Source organism: Pristiophorus japonicus, chromosome 14 (genome assembly GCF_044704955.1).
Source record: "Pristiophorus japonicus isolate sPriJap1 chromosome 14, sPriJap1.hap1, whole genome shotgun sequence".
NCBI lineage: Eukaryota > Metazoa > Chordata > Chondrichthyes > Pristiophoridae > Pristiophorus > Pristiophorus japonicus.
In genome coordinates, this window is record NC_091990.1 from 156,925,859 (window position 1) to 156,947,825 (window position 21,967).

At 48.6% G+C, this 21,967-nt stretch overlaps 1 protein-coding gene across 8 annotated transcripts in view; it reads right to left on the reverse strand.

Moving 5' to 3' along the window:
- The window catches only part of ano5a (anoctamin 5a), a 263,256-nt gene that overhangs the window by 79,470 nt on the left and 161,819 nt on the right, over positions 1-21,967 (reverse strand). For all 8 annotated transcript variants that reach the window (XM_070899713.1, XM_070899709.1, XM_070899714.1 and 5 more), the window contains 3 exons: positions 9,635-9,703; positions 7,371-7,655; positions 771-884 (listed from right to left, as the gene is read on the reverse strand). In XM_070899713.1, the coding sequence (XP_070755814.1) occupies positions 771-884; positions 7,371-7,655; positions 9,635-9,703 (468 nt within the window). The remainder of the gene's footprint in view (positions 1-770; positions 885-7,370; positions 7,656-9,634; positions 9,704-21,967) is intronic.

A 21,967-nucleotide genomic window follows, 5' to 3' on the forward strand; every position in this document is an offset into this window, starting at 1 on the left:
CAGCATTTGCATTTAACGGTTGTGGACTGGGATTCCCAGGGCTCAAGAAACCTAGCAGCTGAAAGGCAGCGAGAACTGCCAGATACAGCAGGCAAGTGCTTTTTATTACACTGCTTGTGGGCCAGAAGGAGCAGGAGTGCTTCCCCTCGCCCTCTCAAGCAAACCTGCCGTAATCTTTCCCTTCCAGGTGACCTCCCCGCGATCCTCAGCCCTTCCCAGTCGTGGGCTCTCTGCCTTGCTCCGAGCCCTGTGCCATCTCTCTTTCTCCCCCCGCCCCCACCTCTCTGCTGTGCTCTGAGCCCCTGCACATCCTCTGACTCACATAAGCAATGCCATGGAAGATCTGCTCAATAAGTTCATTGCTGGGAAGCCAGTAAGCAGATAGGACACGGAAAAGAGTGCTCCAATGGGGAGAGTGGGATTGGGTCCAATTTTCAGACAGCCGGATTTGAGATGTTGTACCTGTATAACATTAGCAACCCTCCAATCCTCCGGCAACATACTCCGGGGGAGTTGGATATTTGAGACTAAGGCGAGTGGCCGGGAGTAACAGAACAGTAATGTGTTCATGCACATGTGCAGTGCACCCAAGCGCTACTCCCGCAATGTTAGACATAGGGTTGAGCCACAGAGCATACATTTTATTGCGAACACATGCAGTATTATACAGATTTTTATGTTTTTGCTGACAACTAACTAAGAAAAAAGCTTAAATGCTCATACTCTGACTGAGATTGAAGCACGGTGCATATACCGAGCAGAATACATACATCGTGGAGTGGGAAAGCAGCAGTGTATGTGCCATTGTTCAGCAGCCTCTTAATCCCAATTTTCCTCTTTCCATCTTCTGTTGCGTACTTGCATCGAGAAAGAATGTAATACACCTGCAGTAAGAATTGAGAGAGAGGAATATTACATGAATAAATGTACATCACACCTCCCATATACTGCACCGAAGAAGGGATAAAAAACTCACTGTGTAGTTAAAAATACGTATAAAACTAAAGAAGCCTTTTAGAATCCAGTGTTCAAGAGCACAAAGAAACAAAGCGATTCGTATTTATAAGGCTTTAACATTTGTAACACCAAAGTTCCGATTGGTTCATTTGGAAGACAAGACCCACTCAGCAGTTGGTCGGGAATGTGTAATTAGATCCTACCTGCCCGAGTAATCAAGTACTTCGCAATGTGTAATTTGATGCATTAGACTACAGTTTTCAGAGAACAGAAGGGCTCACCCTGCCGGGTTAGGAGCAATCACATTGCCGAAACCACATAGGAAAGGGTGAGGCAATGGATGGACTTTAACACGAGGATGAGAATTTTTAAATCAAGGTGATGGTGGACAATGTCCCCCTAATTTTTTTTTATAATTGGGCTGTGAGGGACCTCCAGACATCTGCACAGGGATGATGGGTGAATTGGACGTGCTGCGTGTTAGGAAAGTGGCAGCAGAATTTTGGATGAGCACAAGTTCATTGGGGGTGGAAGATGGAGGGCAGGCCAGGAGAACATTGGAATAGTCGAGTCTGGCAAATAACACATAAAGGTAACGTTATCCAGGTTGTGGGACAAACACAGAATTTGCTCTCATTTTTAAAAATTCATGCATCAGTTACCCATCCTTAGTTGCCCTTGAGAAGGTGGTAGTGAGCTGCCTTCTTGAACCGCTGCAGTCTGCTGGGGGGAAGGAGTGGGAGAAGGTGCTGCAGCTGTAAAGGGAGTGGGGGTGGAAGAAAGGGATCCAGGCCTAACAGAGGGCAGGAGAACATGATCTATCTTCCTATCTGGATCACATTCTTGCTCTCCTGCCCCCCTCCATTTAGACCTGGATCAGCTTCTTCCCACCGCGCACCCCTCACACAATCAGGTTCCAGATCACATGCCCCCAGAGCTCCTGAACTTCTCCCTCCCAAGTTATATCCCTCCACTACACCGCACCGATCCGCTTCCTCCCCCTTCGATCCCCTCTACCCCACCCCATCACCGGATCAACTTTACACCCCCACCCCCGATCACCGCTCTCCCTCCACCCCCCACTTCGATTCGCTGCTCCCCCCCTTGATCCCCTCTCTTTCATCGCCCGACCCGATCCTCTTTCCCCTCCCCCGATCCCCTCTCTCTTCCCCGCCCCTCGATCTTCATTCTTCACATCCCCAGTCTCATTCCACTCCCTCTCCCCTCCCCCCTCTGCCCCCAAATCCCCCCTCTCCCCTCCCCCCAATCCCCTCCCCTCCCCCCACTCCGCCCCCCAATCCCCTCTCCTCCCTCTTTCCCCTCCCTCTCCTCTCCCCCACTCACCTCGACCCCCTCAATCCCCTCCCTTCCCCCTCCCCAAATCCCCTCTCTCCCGTCCCCCCTATCCAAATCCCCCTCCCTCCCCTCCCCAAATCCCCCTCTCTCCCCTCTTCCCCCCCAAATCCCCCATCCCCTCCCCCTCCCCAAATTCCCCCTCTCCTTTCCCCCTCCCCCCCCAAACCCCCCCTCTCCCTTCCCCCCCAAATCCCCCCACAAACCCCCCCAACCCAAATCTCCCCCTCTCCCACCCCAAATCCCCCCCTCTCCCCTCCTCCTCCAAATCCTCCCCTCTCCCAAATCCCCCCACTCCCCTCACCCCCCCAAATCCCCACTCTCCCCACCCACCCCCCCAAAACCCCCCTCTCCCCACCCACCCCCCCAAAATCCCCCTCTCCCCTCCCACCCACCAACCCCCCTTCACCTCCCCCCGCCAATCCCCCCCTCCCCCCACCAATCTCCCCTCTCTCTCCTATCCCCCGCCAATCCCACCCCCCTCCTCTACCGCCCGCCAATCATCCCCCCACCCCTACCCCACGCCAATCCCCCCCTCTCCCCTCCCTCCCACCAATCCCCCCCCACCTCTCTCCCCCCCCTCCCACCAATCCCCCACCTCTCCCCTCCCCCCCACCAATCCCCCCCTCTACCCTCCCCCCCACCAATCATCCTTCCTCTCCCCTCCCCCCCGCCAATCCCCCCCCTGCCAATCCCCCCCCTCTCCCTCCCCCCGTGCCAATTCCCCCTCTCCCTTCCCAACCCCCAAATCACCCCTCTCCCCTCGATCCCCCCCAAAACCCCCCCTCTCTCCTCCCACACCCCCAAATCCCCCCTCTCCCCTCCCACCACCCCCCTCCCAAACCCCTCCCCTCTCCCAAACCCCCCCTCCCCTCCCACCCACCAATCGTCCTCCTCTCCCCAACCCCCCGCCAATCGCCCCCCCTCTCCCCACCCCGCGCCAATCCCCCCCTCTCCCTCCCCCGCCCCGCCAATCCCCCCGTCCCTTCCGGTTATAAAAGGGGTCGGGGGGTCTAGTAAGGAGGAGGAACTGAGGGAAATCCTTATTAGCCGGGAAATTGTGTTGGGGAAATTGATGGGATTGAAGGCCGATAAATCCCCAGGGCCTGATGGACTGCATCCCAGAGTACTTAAGGAGGTGGCCTTGGAAATAGTGGATGCGTTGACAGTCATTTTCCAACATTCCATTGACTCTGGATCAGTTCCTATGGAGTGGAGGGTAGCCAATGTAACCCCACTTTTTAAAAAAGGAGGGAGAGAGAAAACAGGGAATTATAGACCGGTCAGCCTGACATCGGTAGTGGGTAAAATGATGGAATCAATTATTAAGGATGTCATAGCAGTGCATTTGGAAAGAGGTGACATGATAGGTCCAAGTCAGCATGGATTTGTGAAAGGGAAATCATGCTTGACAAATCTTCTGGAATTTTTCGAGGATGTTTCCAGTAGAGTGGATAAGGGAGAACCAGTTGATGTGGTATATTTGGACTTTCAGAAGGCGTTCGACAAGGTCCCACACAAGAGATTGATGTGCAAAGTTAGAGCACATGGGATTGGGGGTAGTGTACTGACATGGATTGAGAACTGGTTGTCAGACAGGAAGCAAAGAGTAGGAGTAAATGGGTACTTTTCAGAATGGCAGGCAGTGACTAGTGGGGTACCGCAAGGTTCTGTGCTGCGGCCCAAGCTGTTTACACTGTACATTAATGATTTAGACGAGGGGATTAAATGTAGTATCTCCAAATTTGCGGATGACACTAAGTTGGGTGGCAGTGTGAGCTGCGAGGAGGATGCTGTGAGGCTGCAGAGCGACTTGGATAGGTTAGGTGAGTGGGCAAATGCATGGCAGATGAAGTATAATGTGGATAAATGTGAGGTTATCCACTTTGGTGGTAAAAACAGAGAGACAGACTATTATCTGAATGGTGACAGATTAGGAAAAGGGGAGGTGCAAAGAGACCTGGGTGTCATGGTACATCAGTCATTGAAGGTTGGCATGCAGGTGCAGCAGGCGGTTAAGAAAGCAAATGGCATGTTGGCCTTCATAGCAAGGGGATTGGAGTACAGGGGCAGGGAGGTGTTGCTACAGTTGTACAGGGCATTGGTGAGGCCACACCTGGAGTATTGTGTACAGTTTTGGTCTCCTAAACTGAGGAAGGACATTCTTGCTATTGAGGGAGTGCAGCGAAGGTTCACCAGACTGATTCCCGGGATGGCGGGACTGACCTATCAAGAAAGACTGGATCAACTGGGCTTGTATTCACTGGAGTTCAGAAGAATGAGAGGGGGCCTCATAGAAACATTTAAAATTCTGATGGGGTTAGACAGGTTAGATGCAGGAAGAATGTTCCCAATGTTGGGGAAGTCCAGAACCAGAGGTCACAGTCTAAGGATAAGGGGTAAGCCATTTAGGACCGAGATGCGGAGGAACTTCTTCACCCAGAGAGTGGTGAACCTGTGGAATTCTCTACCACAGAAAGTTGTTGAGGCCAATTCACTAAATATATTCAAAAGGGAGTTAGATGAGGGCCTTACTACTAGGGGGATCAAGGGGTATGGCGAGAAAGCAGGAATGGGGTACTGAAGTTGAATGTTCAGCCATGAACTCATTGAATGGCGGTGCAGGCTAGAAGGGCCGAATGGCCTACTCCTGCACCTATTTTCTATGTTTCTATGTTTTCTATGTTTCCCCTCACCCCACGTCCCTTCCCCCTCCAAATCCCCCTCTCTCTCCAACCAACCACGAAATCCCCCCCTCTCACCCAAATCCCCCCTCTCCCCTCCCACCCCCCCTCTCCCCTACCCCCCGCCAATCGATCACCCCCCTTCACACCGATTTTCTCTGTCCTACTCTCCCACCGCGATCCCCTCTGCACCCTCTCCCCAATGATTCCCTCTCTTTTCCCCCCCACTGATGCCCACTCTCTCCCCCTCCCTCCCTACACCACCGATCCCCTCTCTTTCTCCTCCCTCCAGGCCCCCCGATCCCCTCCCTCTCCCCTCCCCAAATCTGCCCCCTCTCCCCTTCCCCCTCCCCAAATCTCCCCCCTCCCCAAATCCCCCCTCTCCCCTTCCAACCCCCAAATCCCCCCTCCCAACCCCCAAATCTACCCTCTCCCCTCATCCCCCCAAATCCCCCTCCCCCCCGCCAATCCCCCCTCTCCCCTCCCAGCCCCCAAATCCCCCGCCTCCCCTCCCCCCGCCAATCCCCCCTCTCCCCTCCCACCCCCCCAAATCCCCCCCCTCTCCCCTACTCCCCGCCAATCGATCACCCCCCCTTTCTTTCTCCTCCCCTTCGCAACGATTCTCTCTGTCCTACTCTCCCACCGCGACCCCCTCTGCACCCTCTCCCCAATGATTCCCTCTCTTTTCCCCCCGACTGATGCCCACTCTCCCCTCCCCCCTCCCCAAATCCGCCCCCTCTCCCCTTCCCCCTCCCCAAATCCCCCCCCTCCACCAAATCCCCCCTCTCCCCTCTCCTCTCCCAACCCCCAAATCCCCCCTCTCCCCTCCCCAGATCCACCCCCTCTCCCCTTCCCCCTCCCCAAATCCCCCCTCTCCCCTCCCCCCTCCCCAAATCTGCCCTCTCCCCTTCCCCCTCCCCAAATCTCCCCCCTCTCTCTTTCCCCTCCCCAAATCCCCCCTCTCCCACCTCCCCCCAAATTCCTCCCTCTCCCCTCATCCCCCCAAATCCCCCGCCTCCCCTCCCCCCCGCCAATCTCCCCTCTCCACTCCCACAAATCCCCCCTCTCCCCTCCCACTCCCCAAATCCCCGCTCTCCCCTCCCCAAATCCTCCCTCTCCCCCGCCAATCTCCCCCCCTCTCCAATCCCCCCCCTCCCCCCTCCCCTCCCCCCCGCCAATCCCCCCCCCTCTCCAATCCCCCCCTCCCCTCCCCCCAAGCCAATCTCCCCCTCTCTCCTCGCCAATCCCCTCCCCTCGACAATCACCCACCCCGTCCTCTTCCCCCACAAATCCTCCTACCTCCCCTTCCCTCGTCCCGCCAATCTCCCCACTCTCGGCGGCAATCACTGCCCCCTCACCTCCATCAATCTCCCCCTCCCCAGTCAACCCCCCCCCCGCCTCCCCTTCCTCCACCTGCCAATCCCCCCCTTCCCATCCCGCCGACAATCACCTCCCCACTCCCCTCCCCCCGGCAATCCCCTCCTCCCCTCCCCCGGTCAATCTGCCCCCCCTCCCCTCGTCAATCCCCCTCAAGTCACTCTTTTCCTTTTTATATACCTATAGAAACTCTTGCTATCTGTTTTTATATTTTGCGCTAGTTTACTTTCATAGTCTATCTTCCCTTTCTTAATCATTTTTTTAGTCGTTCTTTGCTGGCTTTTAAAAGCTTCCCAGTCTTCTGTCCTCCCACTAGTTTTGGCCACTTTGTATGTCCTTGTTTTTAATTGGATACCGTCCTTTACTTCCTTCGTTAACCATGGATGGCTCTCTTTTCTCTTACACCGTTTTCTCCTCACTGGAATATATTTTTCTTGAGAGTTGTAAAATACCTCCTTTAATGTACACCGCTGTTCATCAACCGTCCTACATTTTTAATCTGTTTTCCCAGTCCACTTTACCCAACTCAGCCCTCATACCTTCGTAGTCTCCTTTATTTAAGCTTAGTATGCTGGTTAGCGATCCAACTTTCTCACCCTCCATCTGAATTTGAAATTCAATCATGCTATGATCACTCATTCCAAAGGGATCCTTTGCTAGGAAATTGTTTATTAATCCTGTCTCATTACACAGGACCAGATCTAAGATAGCCTGCCCCCTGGTTGGTTCCGTTACATACTGCTCAAGGAACCCGCCCCTTACACATTCTATGAACTCAAGACTACCCTGACCAATTTGATTTGTCCAATCAATATGGAGGTTAAAATCACCCATGATTATTGCTGTTCCCTTTTTACAAGCTCCCACTATCTCCTGGTTTATGCAACAGAGGGGCTCACTCTCCCTGGAAATGTTGTAATGCTAAAGAACACTCAAGTGTGCCACGGTCTATCCGATGTCCGTACGCAATAGCGAAGGGTTTCACACGGTCGTACTTACAATTCTGTTGCGGTTGGCAGGCGAGAAGAAAGTATCTGCATCATCGATGAAGAAGAGCTCCTGCCGCTCTTTACTGAAAGGTGCTGTAAAATATTCTAGTTCCGGGTTTATTATTACTGAATTCAGACGAAATGGCTTCAGGCACCAATCAAGTGGGTTCCGTCTTGCTCGTGGAATATCATTTGCTTTAATTGGCATTTTAATGTGCATAACCTCTGCGTATGTGGCCAGGACATCCCAAGGAGCGTGGATCTTCAGGTAGTAAGTTTTACCATCTTCTGAATCCTAGAAATATATATGTCTCATCTTAGTTTGTATCATCAAACTGCAGATACATTTTATACCCCTCTGCTTCCAAAATGATTACAGTATTATCAACCGAGAATGGAGACAGCTTCATTGATCTTTGGTGAAACTGGCTGAAGGGGCTGAGTGGTTTACTGCTGTTCCTATATCAAGCTTGCCATCTGTCTGTATTCCATAAAGCATACTTCAATACTGCGTGAACTTTCCGTTCCTTACACATGTCATTCAGAGCAGACGGCTGCATTCCATCCTCCGGGGAAGCCTGGGGACGGAGACCTAGAAATTCGGCTGCACAGTGCCTGGTTTTCGGGTGCTAAATGGCCTTCTCAGCCTCCAATATAGCAGTCAGAAAATACAAGCTCATTACTAGCCAGAAGTGCATGGCACCTGCGATATTGGTAAAGGCTAAAAACTCGGCGTGAAGTTCCCAAGCCTCAGACGACACACCCTTAACATATACAAATAAGGGGCATAATGCTAGTTTGAGGCCTTCACTGCACATTTGATTTGCCTTAATGGGAGCCGCTCCCCCCGGCCCCCACTGCCACCTGACGCGATTAACCCACTTCCCAGTCACCGCCCTTCCTCACTTACCTCAGGGCTGGTGCAATGCCATCAGCGACCCCATCTTCATTCGAGCTTTGCCGTCTAGCTGCCTGTTGCTCTCTGTAGCTCGCCAGCTCAATGAAAATGAGGCCCGAGACCCAATATCGGAGGTGTCTCATCATTCAAGCACATACCCCATTGGACTTCCCAATCAGCTTTCCAACAACTAACAGTTCCCCTACCTGCTTCTTCTTGATTTCAGTTCATTGAAGATCTGCTCCAGAACAATTTTGACCACATACATCTGACAATACTCATCGGAACAAATTAACCAACAGGTTAGATGTTTTTAAGGTAATATTAGTAAAATGTAAAAGAGTCCAACCTCACTGGACTACACTCTCCCTGCATTTTAACACTACAGCTATCACAGCACGTTTCATCCCATGACCCACACGGTGTGTTCAGTTAAGGAGCCAGAGACCAAGGTTTCAACCATTCACAAATCATAAACTGCCCCTGCTGTGCCAGAAATACAGCAGAAACCCTATTCACATGTTTCAATGGGGATTCCGCCTCACTTCCGGTGCTGTTACTTTCGGTGGAGCAGTCAGAGGAGCAGTTTGGAGCATGAGGCTGGAGCTGTGGGCCTATCAACAAAAGCTAGCCACCGCAGCAACAGAATCAACCACGCGGAGGTCGGAAGTGGCGAGGAGCGGAGGGAGTTCCACGCAGAGGTCCTGTGGGAAGGAGGAAAGAAGGGGGGCAATAGGAGTATGTTTGAGTTTGTGTGTATGCATCAACACATGCGGCGGAGTCTGGTCTCCAGTTGTCTTGGTTAACCCTTTGCCACTGGACCAAGACCTTGTTCCGTCAAGCCCGTGTGGTGCCTGGTGTGCAACGGCCATTCCATTTTAAAAGAATTCACACTAAGGCATCTTCCACCATTTAAAATGAGTTTATCAGTCACCTGAGTACTCATTTTTAGTGTGGAAGCAAGTCATCCTCGACCCCGAGGGACTGCCTATGATGATGATGATGATGATGATGGAGCAGGGGCAGCTCAGAGGACAATCGCAGCCAAACGTGTTTTTTCTGCACACATTTATGATTTTGCTACAAGCAGTGAACAACAGTCATAACTTGCACTTATATGGCACCTTTAAATGTAGTAAGACGTCTCACAGCGCTTCATGGGGGCGTAATCTGAAAAAAATTGGCTCTGAGCTGGCGAAGGAGAAAGGTGACTAAATGCTGAGTCAAAGAGGTTTGGTTTTAAAAGGTGTTTTAAAGGAACGAGAGCTGGAGAGGCCAAGAGGTTTGGGGAGGGAATTCCTGAGCTTATTGCCTTGACGGCTGAAGGCACGGGCACTAGTGGTGAGGACGATGGAATAAAAGTGATCTTCACTCACCTCTTTACTTTCAGTTTCCAGTTCAAGGCCCGTCTTCAGCAGATTTGCTTCAAAATCTTTTCTTCTTTCCTGAAAAAGAGGATTTTTTTTTTAAAAACGCGAAGAGCATTGATCACCGATACCCTCAGCAAAGGAGCTGGAGCTGTAACCACTTTTGAAAAGGTTGCCTCATCATCATAGGCAGCCCCTCGGAATCGAGGAAGACTTGCTTCCACTCAAAGTGAGTTCACAGGTGGCTGTACAGTCCAATGCTTGAATTACAGTCTCTGTCAGAGGTGGGGCAGACTGTAGTTGAAGGAAAGGGTGGATGGGGAGCTTGGTTTGACGCACGTTCCTTCCACTGTCTGCGTTTGGTTTCTGCATGCTCTCGGCGATGAGACTCAAGCTGCTCAGCGCCCTCCCTGGATGCTCTTCCTCCATTTTGGGCGGTGTGAGCCAGAGATTCCCAAAAGGTTGCCTATCCTATAGACAAATCTCACAAATTGAATGACCAGACAAAGTTACACGGCGAGTGATGTGATAGAGGCAACCATTGCTGCTGGGAGGCACTGCCTCCAGACGTAGTGTCACTTTGTGCATCTGGTTTGAAAATGCCAATGGGCCACAACACTTGGCATATTGATTTTGGTTGCCATCGGGCCAAGCACGGACTCTTTGACCTTGCGGTCATGTCTGATCTTCCCAGACAACATGGACGATCTGCACCCAGAAGGGCAAACCTTGCAAGCATAACTTTGTTGCAACAATTCACTTTTCACATGCACAGTTGCTCCAGTTTTGCTGCAGCCTACCACGCAGTCCTTAACAGCAAGGGAGCCAGCACAGTTGTAAACATTGGACGTAGTTCTGTAATATACAGGTGGCATCAAGGTGCAAGGCAAACAAGCACGCAGCAATGCTGTCGACAATTACAATTACGATGGCATGGACTTGGAGAGTGTGCAGAGGAGATTTACCAGAATGATACCAGGGGTGAGGGACTTCAGTTATGTGAGGAGACTGGAGGAGCTGGGGTTGTTCTCCTTGGAGCAGTGATGATTAATGGGAGACTTAATAGAGATGCTTAAAGTTATGAAGTGTTTTGATAGAGTAGATAAGGAGAAACGGTTCCCACTGGCAGGCGGGTCAGTAAACCAGAAGGGCAGGGACCCGAGGAGATTTTATTTTATTTTTATTTATTTTGTTTACACAGCAAGTTGTGGTGAGCTGGAATACACTACTTGAAAAGGGTGGTGGAAACAGACAGTAACTTTCAAAAGGGATGCACTTGAAAAGGAAAATGAAAAAAAATGCAGGGCTATGGAGAGAGAACAGGGGAGTGGGACTAATTGGATCGCTCTTTCAAAGTGTGGCACAGGCATGATGGGCTGGATGTGCTTCTTCTTTACTGTCAGATTCTATAATAATTACCCTCTTTTTGGTGGTGCATAGCTCAGTGCCCTGCAAATGAGCAATCTCACAATCAGCCTCTCTTTTACAAATCAAACCTTTAAAACAAGCTCATTAGCCAACATTCTTTTCTTGTCCAACTCAACTTGGGCATTAAACAAGCAAATTCTTGATTACTATGAGGCACATCAGCATATATAGGGTCATGTCATCTCAACTGGGGTGGCAGAAGGGGTGAAATATCTGCCTCCGCAGTTGAGATGTGTCAGTAAGGTTGAAGTGTTGAATCACATACTAAGGCTTAATGTGCTTGTACGAAACTTCTCTTTGATTTTGTTTAAACGGGAGTGTTAGCCAGTTTAAAATAAATTCCCGACAGAAGATTTTGACCCTTCCCTGTGCAATGCACATCAGCCACATTATTCCTCATCTGCCAGTAGGTGGCACTTTACTGCTGGTTTCTGTCACAATACTACTTTCCTCATAACGGCATCTGCTTTAGTGATTTGACAAAATGTTTCATTTGCTGTGATGTTTCACATTATAAAGCATCGATGGTACCAAACGTTTAGAAACTGCCACCGTCAGTAGCTTATTTATGGAAGGTAAGGTACTCTCAAAGCAAGTACTTCGAACTTGAAAATACTTGGTTTTAATCACCTTCCTACCCAATGGCAAGTTAATTCCAGTGTCACGCTCCTGTGGAGTCTGGGCAATATACAGGCACAGATTCAATAAACATCATGGACAAACAAAACAGCTGGTCTACAAATACAGAGATTGGTGAACCCAGTGTATGTCAATTCCTTAACCTAGTACTTAACCAGAAATTAATTTGCCCTGGAATAATAACCCGAAACAGGCACATGCCTCTCCAGTGAGTTTATTCCATACGTATATGAGGAGGAATTTCTTCTCTCGGAGGGCTGTAAATCTGTGGAATTCGCTGCCTCAGAGAGCTGTGGAAACTGGGTCATTGAATAAATTTAAGTCAGAGATAGACAATTTCTTAACCAATAAGGGGTTATGGAAAGCAGGCAGGGAAGTGGACCCGAGTCCATGATTGGATCAGCCATGATCGTATTAAATGGCGGAGCAGGCTCGAGGGGCCGTATGGCCTACTCCTGCTCCTATTTCTTATGATGTTATGCTGATCACAGAGGTTCTCTCTGTATCATAGGCGGTCCCTCGAACGAGGATGACTTGCTTCCACGAGAGTTCGCAGATGTTTCAATGAAGGACCCGATGTTCCAGTCCTGAACTCCAGTTGAGGGGGTGGAAGATGCCTGTGCGTGAATCTTTTTTAACGTGCGGCGACCATTGCACATCAGCTTGTATAGGGTAATGTCATCTCAGCTCGGGTGGCAGAAGGGGTGCTGCAATTGGCTTCAGTGACTTGGGTTATGGAGGGGAAAAGGAGCCATGATTCCATTCCCCACTGGCTATCCAGCTGCCCATGATCCACCTGTGCATAGCTAGGTCAGGACAGGATCAAGACTGTCTGCAATGTCCCCTGTAGATGAACAGCCTGTAAGAAGCTGCTTTTCAAACAGTGTCTCAGCAGGGATGGAAAGAAAGAAAGAAAGAAAGAAGACAGAAAACTACCGGACATCCCAAAGCACTTAACAGCCAATGAAGTACTTTTTGAAGTGTAGTCACTGTGTAAAGTAGGAAACGAGGCAGTCAATTTGAGCACAGCAAGTTCCCACAAACAGCCATGTGATAAATGACCAGATACATTACAACAGTGACTACACTCCAAAAGTACTTCATTGGCTGTGAAGCACATTGAGATGTCCGATGGTCGTGAAAGTCTTTCTTAGATAATCTGTTTCAGATGTTGATTGAGGGATAAATATTGGCCAGGACACCAGGGATATCTCCACTGCTCTTCTTCAAAATAGTGCCACAGGATCTTTTACGTCCAGCTGAGAGAGCAGACGGGGCCTCGGTTTAACGTCTCATCTGATAGATGGCACTCCCTCAGTATTGCACTGGAGTGGCAGACTCGATTTTTGTGCTCAAGTCCCTGGAGTGGAACTGTGAACCCACAACCTTGTGAGTCAGAGGTGAGAGTGCTGCCCCCTGAGCCACAACAGACACACCAACCGCTTCAGAAAAGGGGAGGGGGTAAAAAAACTGGTATAAGGAGAGAAATGGAATGCAAACTACTGTCTGAAACCTTTCAGAGCAGTCATCCACGCACCAATGCGGTGGAAATAAGTGAGCGACTTCAGCATCAGGCCTGCAAGGCAGGCACGACACCGAATGTACGAGTGAAAGGTTCAATAACTTGAATCAAACGATAGGAAGTACTTGGTTTTAAAATACTTCCCCTGCAAAAGGATTGCACATTAAAAGGAGAAGTACTTTAGCAAAGTATTTAGTCTCAGTTACCTCAGACTCTCCCCAAAGGCTGGCTAAAAACAACACAAGTTCCAAATAACACTTCTCCACCAAGCTGTTCAAGAAATTCTTCACTACGAATTAGTTTTATTTTTATTATGGATACTGTAAGTCACTCCTTGTGCAGTCTCTGGTAAGGATAGCCAACCCTCCAAGATTGTCCTGGAATCTCCAGGAATTAAAGGTTAATCTCCCGGACACTGCTGCGAGCAAACCGGCAGTAAAATCACAGAGGCATTGAAAGAAAATGGTGTGGTTTTTTCCATTTACTTGGGAAACTTCGTTGTAAAAAATATTGGAGGTGGGGAAAAGGCTGTTTGACTGGCTGAGGCAGTTGGAGATGACAGGTCATGTGACAAAACCTCCACGAACACGTCCAATCAGAGTTTGTGATCCTAGAGGAGGGCAGGTAGGCCACTTCTCAAAATAACAAAATGGCATTTGTCACAACAGTTGCATCACAAACTGGTGTGGACAAGACACCATTCCAGACAGGAGCACGTCGACACACTGTGACCAGTATTTACGACAGCGCGCACACACACACACACACAAACAACCCACCACATTATTGGGATTAGGTTCAGAGAGATTTAGATGTCCTCGTACAGGAAACACAAAGTTAGCATGCAGGTACAACAAGCAATTAGGAAGGCAAGTGGCAGGTTGGTCTTCATTGCAAGGGGGTTGGAGTACAAGAGTAAAGAGGTTTTCCTACAATTGTGCAGCCCTGAGGAGACCACACCTGGAATCCTGTGCACAGTTTTGGTCTCCTTATCTGAGGAAGGATATACTTGCATTGGAGGCGGTCCAACAAAGGCTCACTGGGATGAAAGGATTGTCCTATGATGAGAGACTGAGCCTATACTCCCTGGAGTTTAGCAGAATGAGAGATGATCTCATTGAAACATACAAGATTCTGAGGGGGATTGACAAGGTCGATGCTGAGAGGTTGTTTCCCCTGGCTGGGGAGTCTAGAACTAGGGGGCATCAACTCAGGATAAGAGGTCAGCCATTTAAGACTTGAGATGAGGAGGAATTTCTTCACTCAGAGCGTTGTGAATCTTTGGAATTCTCTACCTCGGAGGGCTGTGGATGCTGAGTCATTGAATATATTCAAGGTGGAGATAGATTTTTGGATTCTAGGAAATTCAAGGGATGAGGATAGGGCAGGAAAGTAGAGTTGAGGTCGAATGGCCTACATCTGCTCCTAATTCTTATGTTCTTATTAGCACAAAAGTACAGGTTCAGCGTCCTAAATCCGGAGTTCCAGAATCCGAAATGTTCCTGAATCCGGACCCTGTCGACCTCGAGGTGCCGCCACTGCCTGACCTCGGGCCTCGCCTCACAACCTCGGGCCTCGCTGCAACATCTGCGCCGCAGCCCGACCTCGGGGCCTCCTCGCCGGCCCACCCGTAAACCTCGGTGCCTCCTCGCTGGCCCGGCCGTAAACCCCTCCACAGCGGCGGAGCCCCGCCCAAACCCCTCCACGGCAGCGGGGCCCCACCCAAACACCTTATCGCCCGGCGACCTGAACAGCTCTTCGGAGTGCACCCACCCCCCCCCCCCCCACCCCGCCCCCCCGACGTTCTGAAATCTGGAAATACCCGAACCTGGGCTCGGTTCTTCCAGATTCGTGACGTAAGAAAGATGTTCCAAAATCCGGCAAAACACAAAATCCGGAACCGCCTCAGTCCCGAGGGTTCTGGGTTTGGGACGCTGCACCTGTAACAGGTTCAACCATGGTTACAACAGTGTATGACATTGACAGCTGCTATATCGGACTCCTGCTGCCAGCTTCAACCTACTATCGATTCTTGCGGCAAAACGGTAATCAGAACAGCAGCCCTCTACACAACAAACTTCAGAGCCATACGAACAGAGGTCTGCGCCTACATCAATCGCTCGTCAAAGGGCTGCACGAGACCAACAATGAAGTTCCACCCTGGAGAAGCCAGAGGCTGATGGGACCTCCCTTCGTGCCAAGGTTATCCTCCCAGAAATGGTTGGTGTGCACAATGGTGAAACCTTTAACCAGTGCGAAACCAAGCACTGAAATAAGTGCCCCTCAGAGTTTTCTCCATCACCTACAAGTCCGTCAAGCCTGGCAGACCTGGTGTCAGTGCTACTCATTCCTCCAGTGAGTTGATTCAACAACAACAACATCTTGTATTTACATAGTGCCTTTAACATAGTAAAATGTCCCAAGGCACTTCACAGGAGCGTTATAAGACAAAACTTTGACACCGAGCCAGATAAGACGAAATTACGGCACATGACCAAAAGCTTGGTCAAAGAGGTAGGTTTTAAGGAGCGTCTTAAAGGAGGAAAGGGAGGTAAAGAGGTGGAGGGGTTTAAGCAGGGAGTTCCAGAGCTTAGGGCCTAGGCAGCTGAAGGCACAGTCACTAATGGTTGAGCGATTATAATCAGGGATGCTCAAGAGGGCAGAATTTGAGAAGCGCAGATATCCCAGGAGGATTTGTGAGGCTGAAGGAGATTGCAGTAATAGAGAGGGGCGAGGCCATGGAGCAATTTGTAAACAAGGATTAGAATTTTGAAATTGAGGCGTTGCATAATCGGGAGCAAATGTAGGTCAGCGAGCACAAGGGTGATGGGTGAGTAGGACTTGGTGCGAGTTAGGACACGGGCAGCCAAGTTTTGGCTGACAAGTTTACGTAGGGTAGAATATGGGAGGCCCACCATGAGTGCATTGGAGTAGTCAAGTCTAAAGGTAACAAAGGCATGGATGAGGGTTTAAGCAGCAGATGAGCTGAAGCAGGGCCAGAGACTGGCAATGCTACAGAGATAGAAATAGACGGTTTTAGTTATGCCACGGATTCCTCTGAAGTAAACCATTTAGGAAAGAAATGCTGCATAAATAAAACTCATTCCAGTTTAAACACCACTGTGTCAGTCAATGAGTTGGATGCGCGGCGGGACTTGCATCAAGGCCTGCAGCAAAGAGTCTATTTTACAGCAAGCAATGTCTATTTACTCAGCAAACAGAGTCTACTTAAACAGGGCACTGATTGGGTAATTCCCCTGCCAATCATCTCCATTCTGGCTGGGAATTAAGGTGTCACCACATGCAGTTTAAAAAAACATTAGCCAGGCAGCCACTGTTCCCCCAAAGGTGCACGGGCACCAGGAGGGCCCATACAGGCTGCAAGATACCACACAGCAAACTTAAAGGGACACCATACGGAACAAAATATAAAGGGAACATTGCAGGATGCCCCAAGCACGACAATCTCTAGTGTGCTTGGAAGGCTGCAAGGCAGAACATAAGGCACATCTTTAACAGAAGGAAGTATTTTAAAGCCAATACTTCCTAAAACTGTACAGCCACCTAAGAACTCATGTGAAGAGTGGAAGCAAGTCTTCCTCGATTCCGAGGGACTGCCTGTGATGATGATGATGATGATGATAATGAAAACTGAAGCCAGTTTTCTGAAGAGCATAAGCAAAGATGTTGTGTCACAGTGCTATGGAATGCCACCAACCAGCACTACAGAGTGTGCAAGATGTGCGTTCATGCACTGTTGCCCAACCTCAGTGGGCAGGCTGTTCCTCTCCACAGGGAGAGTCAGCTAAATTCGGACAACAAGCAAATCAGGACACTCACCCAACACCTTCCAGTGAATGAGGCTACAACTACTTTTGCAGAATCCGGAAATTAAAGAGACCTGTCTGTGTCTTGGCTGAGAAATGATGCATGGTGGGCGCAAAACGTAAAAAACATTAATATCTAGAGTAAGGTCAATTAACATAAGAATTAGGAACAGGAGTAGGCCATCTAGCCCCTCGAGCCTGCTCCGCCATTCAACAAGATCATGGCTGATCTGGCCGTGGACTCAGCTCCACTTACCCGCCCCACTCCCCGTAACCCTTAATTCCCTTATTGGTTAAAAATCAATTTATCTGTGATTTCAATACATTCAATGAGATAGCCTCAACTGCTTCCTTGGGCAGAGAATTCCACAGATTCACAACCCTCTGAGAGAAGAAATTCCTTCTCAACTCGGTTTTAAATTGGTTCCCCCGTATTTTGAGGCTGTGCCCCCTAGTTCTAGTCTCCCCTACCAGTGGAAACAACCTCTCTGCCTCTATCTTGTCTATCCTTTTCATTATTTTAAATGTTTCTATAAGATCACCCCTCATCCTTCTGAACTCCAACGAGTAAAGACACAGCCTACTCAATCTATCATCATAAGGTAACCCCCTCATCTCCGGAATCAGCCGAGTGAATCGTCTCTGTACCCACTCCAAAGCTAGTATATCCTTCCTTAAGTAAGGTGACCAAAACTGCATGCAGTACTCCAGGTGCGGCCTCACCAATACCCGATGCAGTTGCAGAAGGACCTCCCTGCTTTTATACTCCATCCCTCTCGCAATGAAGGCCAACATTCCATTCGCCTTCCTGATTACCTGCTGCACCTGCAAACTAACCTTTTGGGATTCATGCACAAGGACCCCCAGGTCCTTCTGCACCGCAGCATGTTGTAATTTCTCCCCATTCAAATAATATTCCCTTTTACTGTTTTTTTCCCCCCAAGGTGGACGACCTCACACTTTCCAACATTATATTTCATCTGCCAAACCTTAGCCCATTCGCTTAACCCATCTAAATCTCTTTGCAGCCTTTCTGTGTCCTCTACACAACCCGCTTTCCCACTAATCTTTGTGTCATCTGCAAATTTTGTTACACTACACTCTGTCCCCTCTTCCACGTCATCTATGTATATTGTAAACAGTTGTGGTCCCAGCACCGATCCCTGTGGCACAACACTAACCACCGATTTCCAACCCAAAAAGGACCTATTTATCCCGACTCTCTGCTTTCTGTTCGCCAGCCAATTCTCTATCCATGCTAATACATTTCCTCTGACTCCACGTACCTTTATCTTCTGCAGTAACCTTTTGTGTGGCACCTTATCGAATGCCTTTTGAAAATCTAAATACACCACATCCATCGGTACACCTCTATCCACCATGCTCGTTATATCCTCAAAGAATTCCAGTAAATTAGTTAAACATGATTTCCCCTTCATGAATCCATGCTGCGTCTGCTTGATTGCACTATTCCTATCTAGATGTGCCGCTATTTCTTTCTTAATGATAGTTTCAAGCATTTTCCCCGCTACAGATGTTAAACTAACGTGCCTATAGTTACCTGCCTTTTGTCTGCCCCCTTTTTTAAACATTAGCTGCTTTCCAATCTGCTGGTACCTCCCCAGAGTCCAGAGAATTTTGGTAGATTATAACGAATGCATCTGCTATAACTTCCGCCATCTCTTTTAATACCCTGGGATGCATTTCATCAGGACCAGGGGACTTGTCTACCTTGAGTCCCATTAGCCTGTCCAGCACTACTCCCCTAGTGATAGTGATTGTCTCAAGGTCCTCCCTTCCCACATTCCTGTGACCAGCAATTTATGGCATGGTTTTTGTGTCTTCCACTGTGAAGACCGAAGCAAAATAATTGTTTAAGGTCTCAGCCATTTTCCCATTTCCCATTATTAAATCCCTCTTCTCATCTTCTTAGGGACCAACATTTACTTTAGTCACTCTTTTCCGTTTTATATATCGGTAAAAGCTTTTACTATCCGTTTTTATGTTTTGCGCAAGTTTACCTTCGTAATCTATCTTTCCTTTCTTTATTGCTTCCTTAGTCATTCTTTGCTGTCGTTTAAAATTTTCCCAATCTTCTATTTTCCCACTAACCTTGGCCACCTTATACGCATTGGTTTTTAATTTGATACTCTCCTTTATTTCCTTGGTTATCCACGGCTGGTTATCCCTTCTCTTAACGCCCTTCTTTTTCACTGGAATATATTTTTGTTGAGCACTATGAAAGAGCTCCTTAAAAGTCCTCCACTGTTCCTCAATTGTGCCACCGTTTAGTCTGTGTTTCCAGTCTACTTTAGCCAACTCTGCCCTCATCCCACTGTAGTCCCCTTTGTTTAAGCGTGGTACGCTCGTTTGATACACAAATTCCTCATCCTCAATCTGTATTACAAATTGAACCATACTGTGATTACTCATTCCGAGAGGATCTTTTACTCAAAGATCGTTTATTATTCCTGTCTCATTACACAGGACCAGATCTAAGATAGCTTGCTCCCTTGTAGGCTCTGTAACATACTGTTCTAAGAAACAATCCCGTATGCATTCTATGAATTCCTCCTCCAGGCTACCCCGTGCGATTTGATTTGACCAATCGATATGTAGGTTAAAATCCCCCATGATTACTGCAGTTCCTTTTTCACATGCCTCCATTATTCCCTTGATTATTGCCCTCCCCACCGTGAAGTTATTATTTGGGGGCCTATAAACTACGCCCACCAGTGACTTTTTCCCCTTACTGTCTCTAATCTCCACCCACAATGATTCAACATTTTGTTCATTAGAGCCAATATCGTCTCTCACAACTGCCCTGATATCATCCTTTATTAACAGAGCTACCCCACCTCCTTTCCCTTCTTGTCTATCTTTCCGAATCGTCAGATACCCCTGTATGTTTAATTCCCAGTCTTGGCCACCCTGCAACCACGTTTCTGTAATGGCCACCAAATCATACCCATTGGTAATGATTTGTGCCGTCAACTCATTTACTTTATTTCGAATGCTGCGTGTGTTTAGGTAGAGTGTTTTAATACTAGTTTTTAAACCATGATTTTTAGTTTTGACCCCTCCTGCAGCCCCTTTATATTCAGTGGCCCTTTTTGTTTTTTGCCTTGGGCTTCTCTGCCCTCCACTTTTACTCATCACCTTTCTGTCTTTTGCTTTTGTCTCCTTTTTGTTTCCCTCGGTCTCCCTGCATTGGTTCCCATCCCCCTGCCATATTAGTTTAACTCCTCCCCAACAGCACTAGCAAACACTCCCCCTAGGACATTGGTTCCGGTCCTGCCCAGGTGCAGACCGTCTGGTTTGTACTGGTCCCACCTCCCCCAGAACCGGTTCCCAATGCCCCAGGAATTTGAATCCCTCCCTGCTGCACCACTGCTCAAGCCACGTATTCATCTGAGCTATCCTGCGATTCCTGCTCTGACTAGCACGTGGCACTGGTAGCAATCCTGAGATTACTACTTTTGAGGTCCTACTTTTTAATTTAGCTCCTAGCTCCTTAAATTCGTCTTGTAGGACCTCATCCCTTTTTTTAAACCTATATCGTTGGTATCAATGTGCACCACGACAACTGGCTGTTCACCCTCCCTTTTCAGAATGTCCTGCACCCGCTCCAAGACATCCTTGACCCTTGCACCAGGGAGGCAACATACCATCCTGGAGTCTCGGTTGCGGCCGCAGAAACACCTATCTAGTCCCCTTACAATCGAATCCCCTATCACTATCGCTCTCCATTATAAAATAACATTATAATACAATCACTGAAGGAGGCCATTTGGCCCATCGTGTCTGTGCAGCCGACAAAAAGCTATTCAGCCTAATCTCACTTCCCAGCTCTTGGTCTGTAGTCTCATACCTTACAACTCTTCAAGTGCATATCCAAGTACTTTTTAAAATGTGAGGAGCATTTCTGCCTCTACCACCCATTCAGGCAGTACTTTCCAGACCACCATCACCCTTTTGGTGAAAAAAGTTTTCCTTATCTCCCCTCCAATCCTTCTACCAATTACTTTAAATCTATGCCCCCTGATTATTGACCTCTCTGCTAGGGGTAATAGGTCCTTCCTATCCACTCTATCTAGGCCCCTCATAATTTTATACACCTCAATCAACTCTCCGCTCAGCCTCCTCTGTTCTAAAGAAAACAACCACAGCCTATCAAAACTTTCCTCATAGCTAAAATTCTCCTGTTCTGGCAAGGTCCTTATAAATCTCCTCTTTACTCTCTTCAATGCAATTACATCTTTCCTGTAATGTGGTGACCAGAATTGCACGCAGTAGTCTAACTGTGGCCTAACTAGTGTTTTATACAGTTCAAGCATAACCTTCCTGCTCTTCTATTCTATGCCTCGACTAATAAAGGAAAGTATCCCGTATGCCTTCTTAACCACCTTGTCTACCTGGCCTGCTACCTTCAGGGATCTGTGGACATGTACTTCAAGGTCCCTTTGTTCCTCTATACTTCTCCATATCCTCCCATTTAATGTGTATTCCCTTGCCTTGTTAGCCCTCCCCAAATGCATTACATCACACTTCTCCGGATTGAATTCCATTTGCCACTTTTCAGCCCACCTGACCAGTCCATTGATATTTTCCTGCAATCTACAGCTTTCTTTCGCACTATCAACCACAGGGTCAATTTTTGTACCATCTGCAAACTTTTTAATCATGTCCCCTAAATTGAAGTCAATGGGTTCAATTTTCTCCAGTGATTTGCGCCTTTTTTTTAGCGCACTGTTTTTTTTGGCCCAAGTTAAAAAATACAAGTTTCCCCAATCAATTTGCACCAGCGTAACTCAGTTAGTCACGATTTTTTTAGGTGTAGTTTTTTTTTGAGCAAAAGGGAGTGTAACCTGCCACCCCCGCCAAATCTGGCCAGTTAGGCAAGTTTGGCCAGCTCACAGTTACTCC